We start from the raw sequence: 25,577 nt of genomic DNA, 5'->3' as shown, positions 1-25,577 counted from the left end.
CAGCAGGGTCTGTTTGATAATGAATTAACGCCAAAGCCAATAAGAGTTAAATAGCTACAACTGCTCATGATCAAATTACATTTTTTAAACATTTCCTGAGACTGTGCACAAACACATGTCAAACCTCCCACTGTTAAATGTCCAAACTTGAGAAATATGTTAAATACTATATGTTCAAAAATTATAGTAAAGAAGGATACAGTGCCTGAGATAAAAACGGACGTCTCCTGCATTATGTCTCGGTAATTCAATCCTACTAGATGCAACTTTTGAGAGACTGCAGGGGGAAAAAGTGGTTTGGCGAAGGCCCTGCGATCTGTTGAATGTAGAGTTTGTTTGAGGGGTGAGAAAATATGTCATTTCGGACTCGTGGTTTATTCCAACGTAAGAGAGTGTGCACCAATCAGATGCCTTTACGCTCCACCCTACCTGCCTCCTCTCCGCCCCCCCTCCCCTTTCCATCCACATACTCACTACTGAACACGACCTGCCTCCTGCCACATCTGGAGACGCTTCCCCACACGAGAAACTTCAAGTTTTGCGTTTACTCTGCGCAGAAACACTCAGGCGTTTACGAACTGTCAATCCGTCAGGGAGAATTTGGCTTTGCTCGGTGTAGTAAGTAGAGCTTCTTGAAGCCAAGTTGGCGTTTCTCTCTTTCTCTGAGTTTTTAAAAATGTTTGTTAACATTGGTAAACTGTTCCCGTTTGTGACTTTCATACATTCAGTTCCCGTGTAACTGCCACGCTGAATTGTGTTAGTTAAACGTGGTTTCCTGTTAACATGAAATGACACATTTCCAAGTTGTGCTTTTCTTGATTCAGAAATAAGAAAAGTGAAGCGCGACATTGCGCTACTAGAGTCGATTCACGCAAATCAAGCCAATAGATCTATGAGAAGTTTGAAATTTCACGCTCTGCTCTGTCACAGGATTTGTTTTTATTGATAACTGTAAAAAGTAAACCCTGTCTGAGACTCTGCTTAACTGCTGCCGGCACGATACAAGCTTGACTGCGTTGATGGGGACATGAGTCAGAGAGAATCAAATTGTAAAATCCCACAGCGACTGGTGATGGAGTGATACATTTCGGGCTTGTTTGTGCCCAACACTGATCTAACACTTGGAAGAGAGGACTGGAATAAACCATAAGCCGCACGGCTCCATACTGAAGTGTTTAAGTTAGTCTGGGAGGAAATTTAAAAGACCTAAAAATACAGCGTTGGTTTCTTCCCTACAAAGAATCATTTGAACTTCCCACCGCAGAGCGAGAGCGACATAAATAGTTCTGACATGTGGATGTAATTTCAGACGAGGAAAAAAAAAGACAGATGCAGAGAAATAAAGAGAGCGGGCTGAGCCTGAGCATATAGTAGATTAAAGGAAATTAAATCGAGGGCAGAGCGAGGCGATTACAGAGTTATGATTTCACAAGCCGTCCTAAACATCGAGAGGCCAGATGGAGTGAAGAAATACAAGTCGCTCCACTTTGAAGAGAGTTAGACATATTAAATAATTTCATCCGAGCATCATCAGCGTGTGATTGAACCCCGCAAGGACTCTTGGAGGTAGAGCTGCTCAGGTCAGCAATGGGATCCTCCAACCTGGACTTCCTACTCATCTCACTACTCAGCAGTTTATGCCTGGTAAGTCATTTTATATTTACTGTTTTATTAAAAACAACTGCAGTTCCAGAGGTGCATCCTCTGTGCACACGCCACTGAGAGCAGCATCTCCTAAAAGAGATGCTGAAGAAAATATATTGCCACATTAATTTTTAATAAGAAAAAAACCTGAATGTTGACCATATCTTCAATATTGACTTTGATTTTAATCGAATCTGCTCAGTGCATCTCCTGCAAATAAAAAGGTAGCATGCTTTTGAAAGGTGTATTGTAAAAGATGGACAGAAAATAGAAGTGTTGCAGCAGAATCACCCCTGTGCCTTTAATTGTCTGTGCTGTCATATTTATCTGGCGTTGTTGCAGTAAATACATGCTATTAAAGTGTTGGAGACACAGTTGTTTATCGACACACAAATTGACATATTGACGTGGGCTGAAGGGGTTGAGAGGGCTCCTAACCACAAGCTGCTGTAATTAGTGATCACACTTCCATTAAATCCATCTCCCCATTGTTACAACAGCACCATGTTTGTGTAAATCAGCGCCTGGTAACCTAGTTTCTAATAAGCATGGCATTGTGTTAACTACAAATTGTTTCAAGCTCTCACCTGACTGAACCAAAGCCATTTTGCAGTCATATTTCATTCATAAATACAGCAGCTCTTGAACATGTTCACCTCTCTGATTCACAGCTGTAATTATACTTGCCCAACATTGTGATTTATAATTGCGCTTTCAAATATTGAAATAGCTGTATCCAGAGGGCCTGCCCCATACACACACACACACACACACACACACACACACACACACACACACACACACACACACACACACACACACACACACACACACACACACACACACAGACAGCGTAGCAAGTTGGTTCTGTGTGTGTTTTGGCGGTGGCTGTTGTGCATTCAACAGGCAGTTCGCCCAGGCTCTGAGGTACAGTGCATTTTCCCAGTGATGTGGTCCATCACTGTACCGCAGTGGACCTCTAGACTCATTGGTTTAGATGGCAGAGGAAAACAATTATAACATTGCTGTGTATTTATAGCTGATTCAACATTTAGTCGTTAAAAGGCTCTGTCTGTGCATGGTGTTTACCCGTTTTTACATTTGGTGTTTGCTCAGTCTTCCTCTCTGCAAAAAGGTAATTTTCTCATCAAACTGTGACCAAGCGGTAGATTTCCCTGAAAGCTTAAGCTGTGCGTGGAAAGTGTGTGTCTCAGTTAAAATAAAGTATACATCTTAAATTGAGACACACAGATGTCAAACTAAATGAGTCTGCCATTTTTCCAGAAGCTCAGCACGTATTATTAAAAATATATCCTTTCATAAATGGCAATTTTCAACAGCACAACACTATGATTTAGTTGGGTCCATACATCTGCATTGTGTTTTACCTCACAGCAGGCATGTTGCAGTGACAGCTCACAGACAAAGCTCCTCATCACAGAGCCTTTGTTCAGTGTGACTGGCTGCCTCACACACTCAGTTATTACATGTTTTAAGCGGAAGCTCTGCTTTAGGAACTTTAGTGAGCGTTTAATTTCTCCCTCATGACTGTGTTTTGCCCCGTGATGATTTGCACGTGTCTGATTCCTGACTGGAAGGACTACAGTTGTATCTGTCTACCATAGCCAAGTATTATGTCAGCACTGTAAATGCTCTCACGTCCTGTGGTGCACAAGGCAGTTTTGACCAGTTTGACTCCATGTGGAAAATATCTTGTTAACGACATTAGCCCAGAAACAGCGACTTAGTTCCTCGACGTGGCGAAAATCTCTTGATTAAGTATGTTGCGTTGGACCTGAAAATCTAAAACCATTACAATACAAGTTTACAGTTTCGTCAAAATGGATGAAAAAGTAGAGAATGTGGCATAACAGGCAAATATATCTTTAAACTGATATATTTTATCATTCAAAAGCCTTAACATTTCCTCAGAATCAGATTACCTTTATTCATTGGCCCTAAAGCACATAGTGCCCCCCACATTAACGCGTCTGAGTAGCTTTAGCCAAATAACCCTCTATGGAATTTCATAACACAGATTAAAGTGCGGGATAATCTCAACTCAATCTGTCTGTGGTAATTAGGGCCAGCAGATTACTTCCCACTAATTCATGTGAACTGCTGGTGCATTTGTGAAACATGTGCCTATATTAACATTTATTTTTGCAGGGCTTTTTAACTGATCTCTGGTAGGAATTGTGATAATTTTGTTCACACTTTTGGGAGTTTGTATGTGTGCCTGAAGAAGCATGAAATGAAGCATCTCCTTGGATGTATTCACTTTTAATTATTCTTCCTCTGCAGAATCTTGCCGTTAATCACCATGGACTTTGCTAATTAAAGATAATTCGAGAGATCCTTTTTTATTAAGTATTATCGTGCCCTATGTTAATATAATCCAACAATATTTTTCATAATAACTAAAAGATTTTCAATCTCAAATACAGGAGAGAAAAATAGATTTTTTAAAAATGCATTCGACTTAATGTGGAAAATATAGTTAGAATTGTAAAATAAGTGCCGTAATAATGCTGCCTTATTATTGTACAATTAATTCTGGCCACATCAGTGAGCCTCATTTGCGATGACTGATTTTCATGATTGTTTTTAGGTTCTCTTGTGACAGCTCTTTTGATACTACCTATTGGTCATTTGCCTTTAATGTGTTGCTTGTATTCAGGGAGTTGAAACACTTGATCTTAATCCTCTCTCTTATCAGACCCCATTGAGACATTCCTGTCGACATGATGTCATTTCTTATTTGTTTTGTTAAAGAGAAAAACCCACCAACATTTCATACAAATAGAAATTGTTGTTTTACGCACAATGGGCAGTCCTGTTAATTTACCAATCAGAGTCCAGCCCCACTTCTAACAAAGACAATGAAAACTGTCTATTTATGACTTTATCAAGTTAGTTCAACTTTAGCAGCCGAAGATCTGTGGAGTGGATTGCTAATTGTTGATTAGCTTGAGGAAATTTGAGCTCTCGCCTGATGGGAAACTACAAACCAGGCCAAGGCAGCAAGGCAGGACATGCCATCTGGTCATGGCATTCCAGGAAAACAACAACAACGGACAGAATAAGCATCGATAATCTAGAATTGTTGGCTCACAATAATTATCAATTCGATTTTGTCTATGCTTCCTTGGGTGTTTGTACATATCATATTAGAGGTGTTGTGATACCCTGGAATTAACAAGAGCCGTCATATTAAACAAATCATGGCATAATCAACACAGTTTAAATAATTGCAACACCTCTTAAATCTCACTTTCCATTACTGTTGTTTTATTTGTGCACTTTTGAACAGTTGTTTTACATTACATTTGGTTGACGCTTTTATGGAAAGCAAAAACATAAAGAATTAATCTCTGAACAACAAGCAAAGTGCACATATATTCATATCAAGCAAGTCATATACAGTATTATGATAACCTATGTCTTTCCTATTGTATAACATGACTTTAGTTTGAAAGCTGCCACACTGGTCAGCTACACAAACAAAACCGGCAGTGAGCTTAGGTCTTGCCCCGAGGTAGTTTTGACATTTTGGTATGTAGGCTGATAATTCATTGATACTTATCATACAAGTGGGAAAAGGATGATACAATTTCATTATAGCTTTAATAAGGCGTAGAGTTAATGATTTTCATCCGTCAGGGAACTCCCACTCCCAAGTGCAGGTCCCTGAAACTGATGATATTATCTGGTTATATGATAGGGATTTGAATAGTGTTTGTCACGTGTACCTCATTGACTGGCCTCAATTCAAATAGCCTGAAAGAGATTTTCTCTTTGTAAAGATTAGATATTAAAAAGTTGGTGATGTCTGCTTGTACCGGTATTGTGTCCGTCCTATGGGCTGTCATGTTTGATGCCCTCGCAAAAAATATAACACATTGTTATATCAGGTGGTGGCAGTCCACTGATTGTAAGAATTTATGATTTGCTGTTAGTAAGTGGCTTGAAATAAATAACACACAGTTTCACCTCATCCTAACACTTCAAATAATAGCCCTTTGAAATGCTGACAGTCGTTACAATTCTTCTTGTTCACTGCTGCATATGTTTAAGCTCTCTAAAAGTAGTCATTGTGATGAAATGATTTATCCCACTGGTCTTGGGTGTGTGGTTTGTGTATATTCAAAAAGCTTTTTCTCCCTATTGACATATATTGATCATCTCCTCAAGCTTGATGGGAATTAGCAGGTATGAAGGGGGGTGACAGGCCGAGAAAGCTTTTAAAGTGTTTGACGTGTACTCATGGAAAGTGCTTGAAACCACCGAAAGCTTGCAGCTCTGCGGAGACGGTCTGCAGACAGTTGCACTCACGTCTCAAATGAAATGTCACATCATCGAAAACACACCAAAAATAACAAGTTTACTCCCTCAGATTTGAGAGTATCATGTAATTGCCCGTGATGGACTCTGGATAAATTGAAATCAGCAGGAGTTTAAAACGCTGAAGGGTGTAAGAGGGGATATTTTAGTGCACAGATGGTACCACCTTGGTTCAAATGTAATTTCTCCCTCCAAATGAGATTATGTGGTTGGCAGACTTCAGACATCCTGTTTTGCAATTTAGTTTTACAGCGCGTTATGTGGATTTAAGCAGCATGGAGGTGTAAACTCTGTATCAGCTGCTGTACATGTTGGATATTGTGAGTCCTCGCTGTCGTCACTGGTCAGTTAACATGTTTGTCTGAATTTTCCCTGGGATTAGTTTAGGATTGAGCTCACAGAGGCAACTTGTATTGGGAAAATACTTTTAACACACATGCCATTATGCTCTGTGTTTCACTGCAGAGCTTTACAGTAGCTGAGAGGATTCCTCAGATAATTGCAGAATAATCTAATTACTTGAACTTCTTTTTAAAAGTCATACATCCCGTGCCACAGGTATCTTTTTTTGTGTATTGACTGACACATAGCTCAGTTTTTAGTGGGCTTGTGAGTCAGACTCATAACGTGTGTGTTAATAGGGGAGTCTTCAGTTTCACCAGCATGGTAAGGTTATACCATGGCTGTGTTTGACTCAGGAAAGGGCTTGTTTTCTTGACTTACCGTGACCTCTGCTTTTTTTTCTTAGCTTTCCCCTTGAAAGATGGAAGAGTATGTGTAACTCAATGCCACTTTGACACTTCACTGAAAAACTTTAACTTCTAACAGATTCTTTAATGATGTGCCTCTGCTCTACGAACTTCAGCATTCATAAATAGTTTGACTGTGTACCGTAAGTTTTGCTTGTTGGCAACAACATATTTTTTCCTTTCTTGTATGCCTTTTACATCTTGTAACCTTGACGACTTAATGATGCATTTAAATCAGCTTCCTAGTACTAAATAATCCTGGGAATGACGCATCTTCAAAAGCTAACTAATAGCACTTTGACAAGGATCAGTGAAACAGAGGAGGCAAATTAATGAGGCCAAAGAGGTTTTATCAAACAACATCTGACATAATAGCTCACAAAACACCCCCTCCACATTTCCCTTATTTTGGACATGCCATGCATTCAATTTGTTTTCTCCTGACGATGGACAACTCCAGAGTTTAAGCTGAATACCACAGGCATTGGGGATACTGTTATCTCGTTGAAGTTGAAAACCCATCTTTTTGTCTATCAATATTTGACAAATAGACGGGGGATTGAGTGATAGACTGCCTTTCTCCTGTCTGGCTTTGATAAGGTGATCTGGATTTCATCATGTCCAATATCAAGATTGTTCCACTCAAGCATTGCAATAAGAAATTGCTGGAATAGCACTTTAACTCAACAATTCTAAAGGTTAAAGAATGCTGACTGATTGACAGTGCTTTGATACGTTTTCTTCTTATGTGGTCCTTCCTCATCACTTACCTGCTGTATCAATATTGTGGTGCAGACTTCCTTGCGGGCAATATGCTTGGAATCTCAGAGAACCTCAGTTGAGTTGACATGTGAAAATTCTCAGAAATGTAGATGCCTTTGCAGTTGACCTACGTTTCTGCTCAGCCCAACCCCCGCTGTTGGTGAAGGGATTGAGTTTCCATAATACAGAAGCAGCCAGACATGCTCTACCCTCCTAAATGCAACACCAATTGAGTTTGTTCATAATTCATTTACCCAAATTATCAGGGGCAGGAATGGTATTTTCCCATTTAGTAGCTATATGGTAAAACAGCATATTTTTTTCTCATGATACAATATCAAACTCCAATGGTAACCAATCCTTTTATCCCGTAAAAACAAAAATCTTTTAAGTGTAGTATTTCATACATCTGATCCAGTTGTTTACGTGATTTGAAAGCAGCTCAAATCTGGGCCAGGAATACTCCCCTGGCACATGGCATATGGCTGAGAGGAGGCCGCATTTCTTAAAAGGACCTTTATTAGTTTCATTGCAAAACTCTCGGGCTTATGGGTTTGTAAGTATGCAGTTCACAGCTCCAGATTTTCCAGCAATAAGTAAGAAATCCTCACACTGTACAGAGGAAGTCTAGCTGCATGGCATTTAACGTGTGAGCCAATGAGAAAGCAAACTCTGAATGTGAATGCATGTCAGTTTAGGTTTTTGCAGAAGTAATCCTTATAAAAATACTTGTAATGATCTACAGGAATTTAACTCATATTTGCGACTGACATAAGCGAGTATAAAGGTAATTAACATTAACGTATCAAAGGTCAGATAGATAATTAACTCCAAGTGTTATCACATACTTTTTTTGCACAAGTTATTCCTGCATCATTAGAAGAAGACATTGTCCAATGTCCTGTCTTTCCCTGCTAGACTGGGACAGGCTCCAGCCAACCTTATGGCCCTATATGTTCAGTGGCTCGTAATAAATGAATGAATGGATTTGTAAATAGGTTAAGTAACTATTAAACCATGCAATGTTGGTTGATTACATTTAATATGTCTATGTAAATGTTGTTGCGGTTTAATGTTTGCATGTTATGTTATTTTTTGAACAATCATAATCAGCGCTTCAAAGTTGCGCAACAAAAGCATATTAGTGAATTTGTGCATTGCACCAATCACAACGTTCATGTTGTTATGCACTCAAGTATGTTCGAGGCATTGTTCGAAATGTAACCAGTTGATTTTGCAGCTCTATGTATTGTTTGGTAACCTTGATGTGCTTTATTATTGAGTTTCAATACTTAAAAGGTCACTTTCATGCTTATTTTTGGCTTTATCTCTGCAATAAGGTGTATTGTTGATGTGATGTGGCAATGCAGTTATTGAAAGAACAACACTTCTGTGTTGAAAAGTTCATATTTATTTGTTTTAAATGATTGTTAGGGATAGGGATAATAGGTATTACAAAGCCTACAGTAAAGAATTGTAAATGCCGATCAACTACAGTATACATTCAGCCTGTACTGTAATATAGGAGGCTGCTACATCAGTTTAACAGATTTCCATTCATTCGTTCACACAGAGTTAATTATCCCTTGTCCAAAATGACAACTTAAAGGGAAACCTATGTGCATGTAGGTTAACAGGTCTTGGAGAGCACTACTACATATTCAAAAACAAATCTTAATGCATTTTGCGGTTCAAGAGGGGCTGCACCAACTCTGGTTAATTGGCTCAATTGATGACACTACTTGAGTCAAATACGGTTGGGGCTGCCAATTTTTAAACATTAAAAACAAATGTGATGTTGTGGAGCTAGAAGGAATCACCCAAAGATTAACGGAACTCCGTAGCCCACTTCGCATATTTGCTGCAGGTTATCAGCTCGAAAATACATTAGCCACATCTAGCATAACACACCTTAATCATCACCAGTGAATTCGCATTGTGGTTAATGCAGGCACCAGGTTTTTAAAAGGAAGAAAATGTAGGAAATGAAAAAGGGGTTATTTTTGGTTCTGCTGAAATTAGGTCTCAAAGAATTTTGATAGTGGGCCAAAGAAGCACATTTCTGTCTGCAAGGTACAGTCGTCTGGTTTCGGTTTCTGTGACAAGGCACATTTTGTCTGAATTTTCCCCTGGAAACATTTTTAAATGATTGCTTGCTAACAATTTTGCAGATGAGAAGATGCTCAGAAATCTGATGCTTTATTTTTATATGCTAATAATCAGGTTCACTCGGTTCACCACAGTGTTAGGCCATGACTTTAAGAGTATATTTACAATATTAAAATGTCCATAAAGATGGTGTTATGTTAGCGCTCATTTTCAGTGTCTGATGTGCAAAGCTAATTCTCTTTGACTGAGTAACGGTTGTGTTAACAGTAAGCTGAATGTGTGATATCGACTTGCACACTTTTTTCATCCGTGCAAACTGTTTGCCTTTTCGCTCTCTGCTTTTTACCCAGTTCAAGCCATTTTCAGTCAAATAAAAGCCTGGTTCAAAGACCTCAGCACCAGTGACCCTGTAGTAAGTGGAAATTGGAAAGCCAATGCTGACAAGCCAGTTGCAGGCCTCCCTGTTGGAGCACACCATGAATAGTGTTTGCTTACATTTTCCTCACTGCACTAGACAGTCTGTACATCCTCAAATGAATGCATCAACATTTGTGACTCTGATATGTATTACATCCGTAAACGCAGTCATATATATGTGTCTTTGGAGTTAATCCATTAATGGCTCAGCACATCATTTAGTGGGTTTATGGAATCAGAATTGTACAAGAACATCTTTTTATAGAGCAAGCTGGCTTGTGAGCAGGATTTGACAAATACAATGAAAAAAACCCACCCTATTGAAAACACACGACAATATCTACAGTGGGATTTTTATATAATCTTCTTTATTATCTTGTGTTTCAAAGGGACTTACTGTATGTCTTGTGTAGGCATTTCCCTTGAATTCACATTTGAAATGATGTTGCATGTTATTTATATTAACCCCTCGGCCTTGCTTTAAGGAAAGACGCTACAACAGAAATAGTAAATATCACTTTGAAGGTCATAGTATAGTTCTAGTATAGTCATGTTATATAATGGTGTTCTGTTGTTCAGAAAAAAAATGAACCCTGTGCAACAAAATATTGTGTTAAACTAAATTGTCTCAAATATAAATATATAACTAAGTTATAATAATAATAATAATAATAATAAGGCTGCCGGTTATTTAACCAAAGTGTTATTAATTGTATTTTCTCTTCTAATGAATTAGAGAGATGGCTGACCTTGCTTGATGATTTTAAGTAGTCTTCTGCAAAGCACCTCAATCAAGGTGACCAAGTGCAAAGGTTCACTCTCAGTAGCCACTTCAATAAGCAAATCAAAAGGTTGAATATTAGTAGGCAATGAGGGACACCTTGGGGTGTTTAAATGGTGCCTAATTTGTCTACAATTTAGAGGCTTTATTGGGAAGCCTGTAACAATTAGGGGTTCTTGTGTCCTTGTCCTAGTTGTTAGCAAGCAACAGGCTGCATGGTGCCCCTTTGGTTAACAGTGGATAAGGGACTGATTGCCTCTACATGTGTCACCTTTTTTGCACTCAGCTCCTTCTTCACTCAAATGTTAAACCGTGTCTGCAGCACTGATTGCTGTGTTGTGCTTGGCTCTTGCTAGTAATGGCACACAACATACTTGCTTAGGAAATTATTTTCATCAGGTTCCTAAGGTCACAAGGACAAGCATTTGCTTCTGGCTTCCAAGGCTGCTTCATTGTGTCCACCCCTACCGGTCAAACTGGTCAAATTCTTTGCCCGCTAGCCCCCACCGCACACCAATTTTCTGTGTATGTGTTTTGACTCTTGGAAAGGCAGTTCCACATAGTTTTCTGGTTCGTTGACTTTAGTTTTATCATTATGTCATCAAAATCACTCGGTGAGCTGTGACTTGAAAGCACAAGATCATCCAGAAGGACCAGCTCTAGTTATTGGGCTGCTAATTACAATTATTTTCATTATTGATGAATCTACATCCAAAATTGCGAGAAAAAAAACACACAAAGGAGCATCTTCCAAACACCAAACTAAACAAAAAAATAAGGCACAACGAAAGGTCTTTGATGGCCAATGCTACGTCCTTCAACAGGCTTTATGTAAATCAGGCCAATAGATGTTTTGAAATCCTGCTGAAAAACAGACAAACAGTAGAGGCAGAGCGGGTGTTTCTGGGATAACTTCTTTAAAGCTGCATGGAGAAGGGAAAAGGAGGTCACAACTCCAGCAACACTTTTAGTATATAGAGCATCACTTGTAGTGTATGATGTCGCAAACAGACCGCAGCTATGAACCCCTGGACTAGATCATATTATCAGGTGAAAATATCTTCATTGATTACCTTGTTTCTGTTTTAGTCGCTATTGGGTTTTCATGACCAGCATGAACAAACAGCAGTGTGGTCTGCGTGCCGAGAATACTGATGATGGCCGATACTCCCATCCATTTAGACTTGTTAAAGTGCCTCTCTGTAATGACACTTTGGATTTGTCATGTTAAACAAAATGTTATATGAAGTGAAAAATTGACTTTGAGCAATTCATTATAATGATGACAGTGAGATTGTGGGCTCCAACTGGAACAAGGTTATGCAAATCAAGTGCCGTTAATTGAAGGCAAAGACACATTTGTGGCAGCCGCAAAGACGCTGATGGGAATGTACTGACGTGTTTTTTTTTCGCAGTGGAAACACCACCTGAACCATTAAGTCCACCTGGCTTCATTGTCATCATTCATTTATGAAACCTTTTGTGTAGAATAAAAAAGACCACTGAGAGACTTTCAGTCGTTTTATGGCTCAAGCTGTGTTTTCTTTTTTTGTATTTTGGTAAAAGTGTCATTTAAAAATGGATGAGTCCATTAGAAAGTACCTGCTGTCAATCCTTATAAATATCATAGAGCTAGACCTATTTTTTGTGACCTCACCTATTTGCCTTTACAAGAAGAACTGTAGCTAAAGACAACTTGCAAATATTTTGTAAATAATTAATATTGAATGTGTGATTGTGTTGATTTTTAGTCTGAGTCAATGTTTACCATGAATTAATGATGCTGTTTTCATGCTAACATGACACCATTTCATGTTTTATCTTTAGCTGCTGTGATTTAGAAGATCATTCCTGAGGTTGCCAAGCTGGGACTGATATGGCATCATTTGCCATTAATACTACAGCGTTTGTAGAGAACACAGTCTGTTACAGATGAAAAAATAAGCTTTTAGGATTATATTTCCATTTAGAAATATATTTTTAACCTATGATCCTTATAATCTATATAGAAAAAAGACGACTTAATTTACATTATTGTAGCCCTTTGTCCTGCTTCCAGTCTGCCACAAGTATTATTAGTTGACAATTTGAAAAATCCATTAAGATATTATGAATCGTCCAGTACATTAGATTGTTGCATAGGCAGTAGTTTTTAAGCTTTTAATGAAAATGAAAATGCTTTATTTGCATTGCTTTATTGCTCACATGTCCCTTATGTAACGCACACAAAATGTCATTTTTGTACATGGGAGAACAACCCAATCAGAGCTTTCTGGGCTCTATGGGATGTGTGCTGCCTTTTAGAGCACACACAATGTTTCCATCAAGGACAAAAGTGCTGTTCTTCAGGCTTATGACCAGAGCAGGGTATAATTAGGAACTAAATGCTGCTTTAAGTCAGAATGTGGTCTGCAAGCATTTCCAAAGGACAACCAGTCTTGTGGTTTGCGGTTTTTATCATCAAATGCAAATTGCACAGTTGAAGAGGAGTGGCACTGACTCATAGAGTTTATAATATCCAGGAACCTCATCCGCTAAAACATTCATGCGGTGCAATATGTCAAAAGTAACATATTCATGTTTTTTCCAGATAGTGCCCTGGCCATTAAAAACAAGATTCAGTGGAGATATAATTTTTGTAGACCCCCCTTATTTTGTAGAGAAAAAAACATACAGGAAAGTCCAAAAGCCCTGGAGATCAAATTTTGAATACATGCCAACAACAAGGAAGTGAATGTTAGCCAATGGTGCAAAGAATGGCAAATGACCAAAACAAGTACATTAAACAAACATTGGACTGTATATCCATAATAGAGGCGCTTTACAGTGACCAGAGTAAATATTATCTGTATATTATTTATCATCCATGTGATGAAGTGTGATCTGGAAAGGAAAATCTCACTTTATATGCACATTTACCTAAAAATCTCATCCTCACTGAGGAATCAGCTCACAGAGGAAAACATTATTGGGCGGGTTTGGAGTCGGTATGGAAATTAATAAGTGTGTCTTTCCAGATATAAAGAAGTTACAATCAGAGGTTTATTGTTGACAATCAAAACACAGTTTGAATTTACATCTCGCACACACATTCCCAGAGACGGCAAATCCCACACAACATATGTCTTTAAAAACATCCATCAATAGAGAGAATATTCAAGAATTATGTAAAAATATTCAAGATCACATTCACAAAGAAATCTGCCATTATCCATTCAGCCGCTGTACTCATATTTTGCATGATGAAATTACATCTGAAAAATGCACAAACCGTTCTTGTGCATTGGTGATGTGTTATGTATGATTGATATCTTGGCACAGTCAGTCGATAGAATGAAATATTAAACTCCGTGGTTAGTATTGAGACATATTGATTTTCAATTTATCTTTATTAATGTTCAGGGATTTTTCTGTTGTAGCTCACTTCAAGTCAATTTCTGCTGTGGTTCGAAAACATATATTTTGTAACGCTGGAGATGAAGATGAAGAGGCTGTCTAAACCCTGACTGTTGTTTTGGCTCTCTGCCAGCGACTGGCTGAGCAGAGCCAGCTTTTCGACTTTTAGTGGTCCTCTTGTGCCACCATCAAGCTGCCCTTTCAGTTTACAAATGCATTCATCTCCTATTCCCATGGTTCCAATAGCTGTCCTACAACTGCTCTCACTGTGGCACCATTAGGCCACAGTGGCTGGGAATTAAAAGTATACATTCAGTTGATGGTTCTTTTTTTGCCATAATTTACTCATTGGTCTAACCTTTAATTGGAATTCTTAAGGATATTCCCATGATTGTGACATATTTCATGCCTATTTTGCTCATACATTATAGCTAATAACCTCCTATAATTCATGCTTCATGGAGCCATGATCATTCAAATATAAAAAAATTAAAAAATGAATCCACAATTTTTAGTAATCAATCAGTTAGTTGCAATGCAATTATATATTTTAATATTAATGTCATGTTGTGTTTTAAACTGTCCTTAGATTCATTTATTTATCTTTATTGTTTAAATTATTCAACTAGGGCTAGGGTTAGGGTTTGATAAGTATAGCTGGCATATGTTTATCAAGATGCTTGCATTGTTGATGTATGCAGATGTGGAAATATGCTGTTAGTGATTTTAAGGATCCACACCACCACGATAATGTATAATAATAAAATTTTCTTTCAGTCAGTACGAAGGTCACAACCATTTAAAGCTTCAGACTCTGGATGACACAATACTTTGCGGTCATGATTTTACGAAAATATGGTTTGATATGAGTATAAGATTTTGGACTTAGTTTTGTTCAGTAGTGTAGTGTGTAGACTTTTTCCTGGTCTCAGATACTACCGATGAGATCTTTAGATACTATAGAACTACTAATATAGATAATCACTTGTCTAAAACTCAGTGGAGCTTTCGCTGCTCATTTAAACCCTACTTTTTTGCTTTGTGCTTTCTAATGAAAGTCTACCTTACGAGTTCCAGCATTTCCCTCTCTTATTCACTGTAGGGCATTTCAGGAAATGACTTTGGTCAACCACAACTTTCTTGAAAAAAGAAAAAGCGCAAGGCTGTCCACAATCAAGACTGCTGGTAATGTACCGGAAACCCAGTGTCTCCACTCCATGTATGCACGGCGTCTATCCACATGACTCCATTTGTACATTAATAGAAATGTATTTTTTACTTTACTTAGAAATAGTCCAAAATCAACAAATGAACACTGAATACATGTGGGACCAGACACACTGAACCTTTTTGAGTAAATAAAACTTAGCATTAAGTTACTAAGATATTATAGAAACCAAAATCTGGAATTAGAAATCACTGTAAATGTTCCATCAATCACACACTATGTAGAGTCAGTATTTAGCCATAGTGGTTCAACACTGTCTTGCACACAAGCCTAAAAACAGTTCTCTCAATATTGGTCTTATATCCTTGCAGAGCATTGCAGTCTAAGTCATCAAGCCAGAGTTTGCGAAGACAAATAGAAACATGTGGTTTATTCAAGTGGAGTTTGCAGTCTAGCGACCGGTGATGAAAACACACATATGGCCTGTATTTTTCAAATTTTCATTTTGGCACACATGCAAAAATCATTTGACAAAAAGATTACTGTGTTTTGAGTGAAATGCAGTAAATAAGAATGTCAATGTTTCTCCCCGTAAATGTTTACTTTGGAGGTTTGGAGTCTTGCCAGGAGAGGAGGAGTAGTTTTCAGAAATAATCAGGGGGCACACTTATTACAGGATTCTCTTCTTAAAATGGTAAATTATTCTCTACTATGTCTCTGTGAGCTTGCGCCTGCAGATAAAGAAAGAAATGTCCCTCGTTTTTAAGGGTTAGAAATAATATACCCCAAAACTCCCCACTTCATTTTAATTTAATGTTTTACTGGGGTTCAAATTGAGCTGGAAAGGTTAAGAAATGTGTTGGAACGGCAGCTATACTAGACAGGTTTTTATAAGCAAAAGACTGGTGTAGAAACAGAAAATGTGTGTGTGATAAACATATAACTTCACTTTGAAGTGTGTGATTTTTCCAGGTTTGAAGCTATTTTTCACTTTGAAGTGTTGGCCTGATGGCAAAAATATAAAATATATATAAATGACTGTTCTATAACATATAATAAGAGCTTGGTAATTTAAATTTAAGCTGTGAAAATGCACAATTGCAAAACTGCCAAACCACTGATGCTGTTCTTCATATGCTTTGACGATAATGACACTTGTCCTTTCAGAGCAGTTACCATCCAGATTTACTGTTTCTGGTTTCCTGTTGGTTCAGCTTTTCACCTTAAGTAACACCAGCCGGTTATTCGGATGAAAATAGTGTGACCGCCTCAGCAGCGTTCAGTGGAATATTCTATATTGGCATAGTTCGTACAGTAAACAGGTAGTATCTATCCTTGTTCGCCTGCGGTCAAATGTTGTTCCATTTGTGGTTGTTTACTGTGCAAAGCCATAAACGTCTTCATTCTGTAACCTTATTCAGCCTTCGGACTGGACATCCTTATTTCAGGACTGAGAGTAGTGAAAATATTGATGGATTGAGGTATTATGGTTTTGTGTGCAGAAAATCCATGACAGCTCGGTATTTACAGTTTAATTTTAAGCTTATGAAATGACGCGCTTGCATCAGAGACAATGTATACACGTCTTTGTTCCCAAATTACTTTTTTCTGTAAGCATGCAGATTTAGAAGTTCCTCGGATGCTTACCCTAGACTTTAAACAGGCTGCAGAGAGGGCTTAAAAAGTCTGAATGCAAGTAAACTTTGCTCTGCTGCAATACAAATTGTGCTCAGGTCATTTGTTACAGCCAACTGTTGAGCTATACATCCTGCTTGGTTTAATGTGCATCTTTACTCCAACTGTATAAGCATTTCAGTGGTGCAACAGTAATGTAATGTGCTTTTACAACTTGATAAATCAAACGCTACACTGTAATAATAACCCAAAAAGCACAATATCTTACGAAATAATTCTAACAAGGGTATTTTTTAATACAAATGAATACTTTTCTTTTGATATTTGGATACTTTAGATAAAAGCACATTTTGTTTTGACAGAAGTAACACTCAGTTAATGTTTGTACTGACAATAATGTGCCGTTAAATTGAACAAACACAGATCGCAACATTTCATATGCGCATTTCTAACGAGAGAATCTTGCTAGACAGATTCAAATTAACAAGGGAGAGATGGACAAATCATCTGCAGCAAATTGTGGTTACAGAGAGCCTGAATATGATAATTATATTCTAAGAACATATTAAGTACAGTTATTTGTATCTGTGTATGAACATAACGTCTTCACTCTTTCTGTCTCTTTTTTTTCTTCTTCTCATGTTGGGTCTAAATTGCTTCTTGTCAAATTATTTTCCTGTCTTATTGTAAAACCTGTGAGCAGAATAAGATTTCTACATAACAGCAGCCTGAGAGTCCGCTGCTGTGAGCAAACGTCTGTCTTTAATTTGTTCTGTTTGCTCTGCATCACTGAACCAAAAAAATAAGACTAGGAGGTTTTTTTAGCCATACCTCCGGGCGCATTATATGGCATACACGTTCGTTTGTGTTTTTATATTTCATTTCACAGCAGTATTGGCTCAAAGCACCATGAAAACCCCTGTATAACAGACTATTCTGATTTGTGCGCTGATCCATGCTTTAGTTTCAGAACTAGGCTTGCATTTCTATGTTTTTATTTCCTTATTACTTGTCACACTCTTAAAAAAATATATATGAATGTGGTACTTTTTCAATACAGTCACATTTGTCATGCCAAAAAGTTATCCTCCGACAAACAGAGAGCCAGTCGATGTGACTTATTAGTATGGAAAATGTTTTCATGACTGGAAAAACCACACCTGAGGTTCCACAACACTCTCTAACTCAATGTTCAATAGCTGAGACGTAAAGGGTGTAAGAACATTTTAGGAATATAATAGTGTTGTTGTTCGTGTTATACATTTGTCGAGTTCGATTAATGACCACACAGTTGTTACCACCACAGGAATACAAACTGGGACTATAAACAACAAGTGAAATGGAAACTGTTTATATAAGAAAAAAAATCAGTCCTTTTTTGCTTCATGTCAGGAATAAATGTACTCCTTTAGCACTGACGGCTGGATTGTTACGGTCAAAGTACAATTAATCTGACCTTCTAGATAGACCAGGCTGTCTTTCATCCAGGCCACCCTGTTGCTTTCCCTCATATTCCAAAAGACATTCAAGGAAAATGTCAGCAGTGCAAATTTTCAAGAATATTTCACAGAATGAAAGCAGATTTAGAGCGTGTTGCCTGCAGCACTATGACTTTAGATGAAGAAATCAGTGGCTAGAGGGTTTTAGAAGCAGCTGTGAAGAGAAAATCATGTAGGGAGATACCAAAAGTTGTCAATCTAGCATTGAGTTACAGTCAGTAAGGTTAAGAAAAGTCTAATAAAAAGTAGCAATCCCAAACATGTTGTCTGCGAAGTGAATATCTATTGCTGATGAAAGCAATTGCATATTCAGTGTTACATTAGTGTGTGTGACGCAGTTTCTTGGAAAATTACAATAATGATCTCTTACAAAAGGAGATCCAAAAAATACCTTGTGGTTAATTATTTGTTTCAAAATATCAAAATCAACTAAATTCAATACCAGATGGCTTTTTAGATAATGCATATTTCAGTGTTGAATTGATCATAATGAGTTTTCAATTTGGTAACAATGATTCCCTGTTGAATCAACCACATTGTTCTTTCCAGCTCATGCATTTACCACTTGTTTATATTCTATTGGAGAAAAGATCCATCCCCAATTGTTGAGTTAAAAAAACAAAAACCTGTCTTTTGGAAAAAAGCCTCTTTGGACGTATCAGATATATGGCTTAATGATGTTCTTCTATGGAGGACCTTAGGGTTTCCTACATGGCTCTTGCACATCACTGCCATTTACACTCTAAAGTTCCCTTTATTAACTCAATGTCATTTTCTAATTTTGCAGGCTTACGCTGATGATGTGCTGACAAAAGACGAACAGATAGGCCTTTTGTTCAGAGCCAAACAGAAGTGTGAGGAGAACAACAAGTCAAAGCAGAAGGTTCCTGGTGAGTAGAGAAACAATATGCTTATGTAAAGTGGTAATATGTTCTCAATGTCAATGATAACATGCTTATTATGCAGGTTTATCATTTTCAACATTGAAGTTTAGCATGTTAACATTGTGCAGTATGCAGTGTGTTTCCCCCGTGTGTCTATGCTGCACCAGAATTGCCCTGAAAAAAACTCAACCTCATAATGGTCGATATATCAGCAAGGGGCCATGAACGTCTGTAAAAAGTATCATGACAGACAATGTGAGATAATTGTTTAGATATTTATGTCTGTATCAAAATAGTGGGCTGACTGCAGCCATACGGCAAGGTTCAAGATAAGAATACAAATAAGAAAAAAATCACAGTTTTTAATCCTATATTGCAGGTTGTCTTTTTTGCCGCTGAGCACTTTTTGATGCAAGGGTATCTGTAATCACTCTAAGGCTGATATATGTTTGTCCATCGCTTTTGTTCCGTTAACTAGATAGTGATTTTGTCATGCAATATTCGATTGTAGAAAGGGGGCTTACAGTATTAGTGTTTGATTTTTGTATAGATAACAGATACAAATCGACATGACTGCCCATCATGGTTTGAGTATATTGACCAGAATGCATTGCTTAGAAAACGTATTATGTAGGATACGAGCGATTTTGACAGCTTCCCGTGATGGCAGGGTCCCACTTCATTAAGCTTGATTGGCTCGCCAATAGTTTGATTTTCCACTCCCTGCAAAGAATTTCTCAGAGTTCAAAGAATATCGAGCCATTTCACAGCACATAATGGTTTCATCTGTCATAATAGGCTCAGCTATAGAGGGGGCGATACAATGAATTCCAGTTGGGACAGGAGGTTTAATGGGGAGTGCCATTAATCACCCTGGGGCTAAACTACAGGTAATACTCAAAGCAGAGGGTGCCGATAAGATGTGGAGGAGGACCTAGAAAAATCTGCATTGATGGAGAAAGTAAGGAGGGAAGAGAAAAGGAAGAAATAAATTGACACAAAATATAAAGTGTAGCAAGAACTGTGAGAGTAAACAGTGCAGCCAGCAAAAGAGACATAAATCAAAGTGTGAGAGTGTGAGTGAAGACTGCCTTGTTGTCTTGATTGAAAGTGATTGGTGATTTGTTCTGAATGTGATTGATGATGTGCACCCTCCAGAACGACCTTCATGCTTAATTAAAAAAAGATAGAAGGAAGAGGCTGTTTGTTTTTGTTTACACATTCAGTATGTTTTTCCGGAGCAGTAGTCAGGCAGTTCAACGGTAATGTTAGTTGATGGTAACATTTTAAAATGCTTTTCTCTTTCCTTTGTCCTCCATGTGGCTTTTTCTGGGGGTGGGATTGAAGGCGAAGCTGATCCTGCTCGAGTGTATTTGTGTATTTATGGTTTTCTCGAGGGCAGTATTTTTCCAGCAGACCCCAACATCTACTTTATCCCATTGTGGTTAGTGTCATTTCCCAGCTGATTTTTCGGAGACGGATTTTGGGTTCCAATGCCAAACCAATCATATTATTTTCTCTTTAACCCCAGTGCATTGTGGTCACATTGAATAATTTGACCCTCAGAACGGTACCCCCTTGTGAATGAAACACATCATTAAAAATGTTTTCTTCAAGTCTGAGAACACAAAAGCCTTTGTTGACCATTCCCACTAGTCAGAGAACATTTCCCTGTGTGGTATTGTCCCAACTTTTCATGGTTTTGATAAAAATCCACTTCTTATTTTTTTAATCCGACACAATTGCTACTATTGAAAAATGAAGGCGCCGACCAGAAGCTTGCGAAAGACGTCAAAGGCTTATATAACATGGTGCTTTTTCTCCAAGCGTATTTAACAGGATGCAGTAGATGCTAATGCAGGGCACAGCAGTCAGTCATACATTAGGACTCTCTCAGATAAGAGGCGTGCTGCACATCTGACCACCATTATGTCTAATCCATCCTGACACGTCAAAGTGACTAGCGTGCCTCGTGTCACACTCCATCAGCAACCTCCAAGCACATTTGCAGCTGTCTTTATATTCACAAGAAAAGACTGATACCACTTTCATGTCAATGTCAAGCTACAGCTAGCAGATGGTTAGCTTAGCTTTGCATAAAGACTGGAAACAGCTAACCGTGCTAGCAGGGACAGATTAAGAGTCATTGGGCCCCTGGGCCTGTGACGCCCCCCCCCCCCCCCCCCCCAAAAAAAAAAGAAGCACCACGCTAACCCTCATGCGCAAATCAGCGGTGATAAAGGTTGCGCTAAAAGCACAGTCGAATTTTATTCACGTGTATCTTGATGATTTACAACAAGTCAAAGAACACACATAAGCACACAAGTCAAAAATAAGCAGGCGCAATGCAAAGGGAAATGGTAAATGGTAGCGCGGAGGCTTGGGCTTCAGGGCCCCCTTGGCCCTTGGGCCCCTGGGCCTGGGCCCGGTAGGCCCGTGCAGTAATCCATCCTTGCGTGCTAGGATACAACATCCACCTACCAACACAAACCCAACTTATTTAAATGCAAAGCAAAGGTTTTAATTGGTTAAAATATGAATAGTGCAAACAACAATGTATAATGTGGTGTAATATTTCTTGCCCAAAAGCAGAATATTTATTGCTAGATTTTGTCGATGTTTAGAATTAATGCTAAGCTCGGCTAACTTACTGCTAGTGGAAGTTTCATATTTACTGCATAGACAAATCTTGATTAAAGAAAGTGCCTGTGTGTTTTTTTGCCAACATGACCTAATAATAATTTTGCCTTATGACCTACATAACATGGTCCTTTAATTGTAAAGTGTGATGTAATTGCCCTTTATTTTTGTACTGTATTACAGTAATACATTTATTAATTTAAAACATGTGTTAATATTTTATTTATTGTTTTTAATAAGGTATACTGCTTAATGTTATATTTACAGATTCGGTTTAATACTTAAGATGTAGCTTTTGGTCAGACAAAACATGCAACACCTACACAACTTACTTGACCTTTCACATATTTAATAATTGTTGATAAGCAAAAGATTATAGATACAAAATATGAATACAACTTTTGTGGTAATGTGGTTTTACATCAGGAATGATTTTTATACTGAATCTGGACTCTCACAAGCGCATCAGGAAGGTCTGGCTGGAATCTGTGATGTGCTTGGGGTGAAGTTTCGGGGTACATTAGCACATCATACATTATCTGTTCTGCATACCTGATGCTGCGGGCAAACACTCTGGATATGAATCATCCTGTATGTGGGGGCTGTTTTCTGACCTCTTTCGGAAAATTGCACATCGTTCAATCAATTAAAATAAACATATTACCTTAATAAAAAAGAATCCCTGATGTGGTTGTTGTATGCCTGGATGAGCAATATGTGCTCATTAAACACGCTTGATTTGATTTTTTTTTTACTCAACAACACATGACTTGCTTTGACATAATTTCACCTTAAATGTAACTTTAGTGTCTCCTGTGGTTTTTTGTTTCTAACGATTTAATGTGGAAATAATTACAAATCTGAGCAATATATAATTTAGGAGGCTGTCAAGATTTAAGATTCAGTTCAAGGAAAGCATTTATTGTGCTTTCTGGTGACCCATGTAAATGTTTTCCTTGAAGTGGTCATTAGGACTTGGCCAGAATTCCCTCTTGTGATTTTTCAAAAAATTGTTGTTCCGCTTGTATTTTGGTGTGACCTTAAATTTTTGGGTTGAGGTAACTCAGGGAATAACAGCTTGATTGCATTTTTTAGGACATATTTGCTTTACTTCAGGATTTGTCTTGCCTGTGTCGAGCCTGAACACCCCCATCTGTCTTTTTTTTCTGGCACTGTATAAACATGTGGTTTTCTGAACTATTATAGGAGACGTGGAGTGATGACTGTTTTAGAAACGCTTGCTCTGAAATGTAGGTTTTGCTCTGTAATTAATTGATTGTGCAATTCTAGGTCCAGAGAAAACAAATGATCATGTGTTAGGCTAAAACCATAGTTTTAGTTGAATTTCAGCATTTTATCTATTTGTTTTTGTTTCTCAATTGCGCTTTAAACACACAAAAATCTCCATTGCGTGGCAAAAACAAGGGTTTCATTGAGGGAAACACTGAGGTTTGCTTGGAGAGGACAGTGGAGGGATGTGGGTTCAATGCCCCAGACCTTGCAGTGTGAAAATAGCTCAGCGTTCAAGCTTGTGGTTTGCGTGTAGAATAACATCAGCAATCATTATAAAAGGTTGCATGTATCATGAGAAAATGCAATATGTGTTTTGACATCTGCAGGTCAGAAACCAATGAGTTGGGGGGAAAGAAAACCATATTAAAACCCCAGTGACATCACTATTACCAAAGTCCCTCCGTAGTCAGGATTATATTTAAATCGTGGTCAAGAAATCTACGGGAAATTATATATGTGTGTGTTCTGTGTTTGATTTAAGCCTGTTAGTAGGTGGTCCTATGGTAATGAAACCTATGGCAAAAAATGAACACCAATTCTACTTTTACTCCCAGGATGTGTGGTCTGCGTGATTTTCAAATCTAAATGCTGTTTTTCTCCCAACAGAGATCTGTAGGAATCAGTCAGCTCTTTAATTTAGCACTCCAAGTGACAGGCAAATAAAAAGCATGTCGTCATGGCTTCAGATGTTTCTTTGTATAGTTTGATTATAGGAATGAGAAAATAATGGATCTACTGCAAAGAGAGAATAGTTTCAGTTTTATTCTTAACTACTTATTAGTGGTCAAAGTTGGGCAGATGTTTTCAATAATACAATATGGATGCCAAGCCATAAGTGAGGCTTTTGCCAGGAATCTGTGGGGAAAGGGACTTTGCTTCCACTATCAGAGGGCTGAGGTCCATGGTTTAGCTGACAATTAGGGGCCTCTACGGTCGGAAATGACATTTTTCTTCTCTTTGAGCATGCAGCTCTTTGTCTGAAGTAGACATGTATTTTTGCAAAGTCTCATGTTGTGCATTCTTCATGAAAATAGATGAAAGAGATTTGGTGATCCTCAGGAGAAGCACAGAGTAAGCAATCTTGAAGCTGCCTTTCCACATATTCCTCAGCAGAATCCCACAGATGTGAATCTTTAATTTAATGTGTCATATAGTCAGCCAATCCTGTAATTAAAAGCAAAACTGTGGGAAAGGTAACAGGATGTTATGGTTGTTCTTTTACTTTTTTATTTAATGGTAATGCCTGTTCATTAAGGACCACAAAGATGACAGGGATGAGTTATTCCACAAGACATACAGGATGATCATTTATAATAATATTTGTTATTAATATTAATAATTTGAAAATAGTATATCTTTATTAAATAGTTGAATTGATAGGATTTTGGTGGTCAAAGCCAAGATCACTGTGAATGAAAGAAAAAGGGTTTTGGCAAAAAATCCATATTCATATGCTTATACTGATCATTTTAAACATGTCTAATAAAATAAAACATATAAAATGATGACATTTTGGACAGAAGTTGATGTAAGTGCATTCTCACTGGTTGACGGAAGCACACAACCCGCATTCAACCACCATTTATTAGTATTACGCCATAATAAGATACTAAGGGTACTACAATGCAGTGAGGGTGGCAGGAAATATTTTGAATGAGATCCAAACTGAAATGAATTCCATACCCCAAAAACACAATCTGCTGCAACTAACAAACAAGCATTAATGAAAAAAAATGATTCAATCGACAACTTGTTATCTGCATGTGGGAAATTAAAAACATTTCTAATCTTAATTACAAGAGAACAGATGGGGTGTTTGTTTTCTCCCTAACCAAGGCTTTCTTTAAACACAACAAAGACACATCACACATTACAAAGATGTTTTACAGTGCTGATTTACATACTGTGTAAAGTTCATACCTGGCCTACTTTTCAAAGGACAACATAATCCTTAGCAACATGCTGCACTACTTCTCTTATAAATGCCTACAGCCATGTAATGCTGGAGCTGAGGGAGAAGAGCACTCTGTGGTTCCAGATTTAAAAGTCAGTTCTGCTTTTGTTTCCACAGATAGTTACTGCTCACCAGAATGGGACGGCATTGTTTGTTGGCCTGGAGGGCCTCCGGGAAAACTTGTATCAACCGCCTGTCCGGAGTATATCCATGACTTCAACCATAAAGGTGAGCACTAGCCCTGGATACAGCTAGCAGCTAAAACCGTAAAGCTTTTTTCCAGTTGCTCAAAGGGCATCAGG

At 38.0% G+C, this 25,577-nt stretch overlaps 1 protein-coding gene across 1 annotated transcript in view; it reads left to right on the top strand.

The window, feature by feature from the left end:
* Window positions 1–518: 518 nt before the first annotated feature.
* Window positions 519–25,577, top strand: part of pth1r (parathyroid hormone 1 receptor) — a 40,837-nt gene continuing 15,778 nt past the window's right edge. The window contains exons 1-3 of the mRNA XM_063884876.1: window positions 519–1,644; window positions 19,292–19,394; window positions 25,393–25,503. Coding sequence (XP_063740946.1) covers window positions 1,588–1,644; window positions 19,292–19,394; window positions 25,393–25,503 — 271 coding nt within the window. The 5' untranslated portion in view covers window positions 519–1,587. The remainder of the gene's footprint in view (window positions 1,645–19,291; window positions 19,395–25,392; window positions 25,504–25,577) is intronic.

This window comes from Eleginops maclovinus, chromosome 6, assembly GCF_036324505.1.
Source record: "Eleginops maclovinus isolate JMC-PN-2008 ecotype Puerto Natales chromosome 6, JC_Emac_rtc_rv5, whole genome shotgun sequence".
Classification (NCBI taxonomy): domain Eukaryota; kingdom Metazoa; phylum Chordata; class Actinopteri; order Perciformes; family Eleginopidae; genus Eleginops; species Eleginops maclovinus.
Note: the sequence above shows the minus strand (reverse complement) of the source record. Positions and strands in the feature narration are given on the sequence as shown.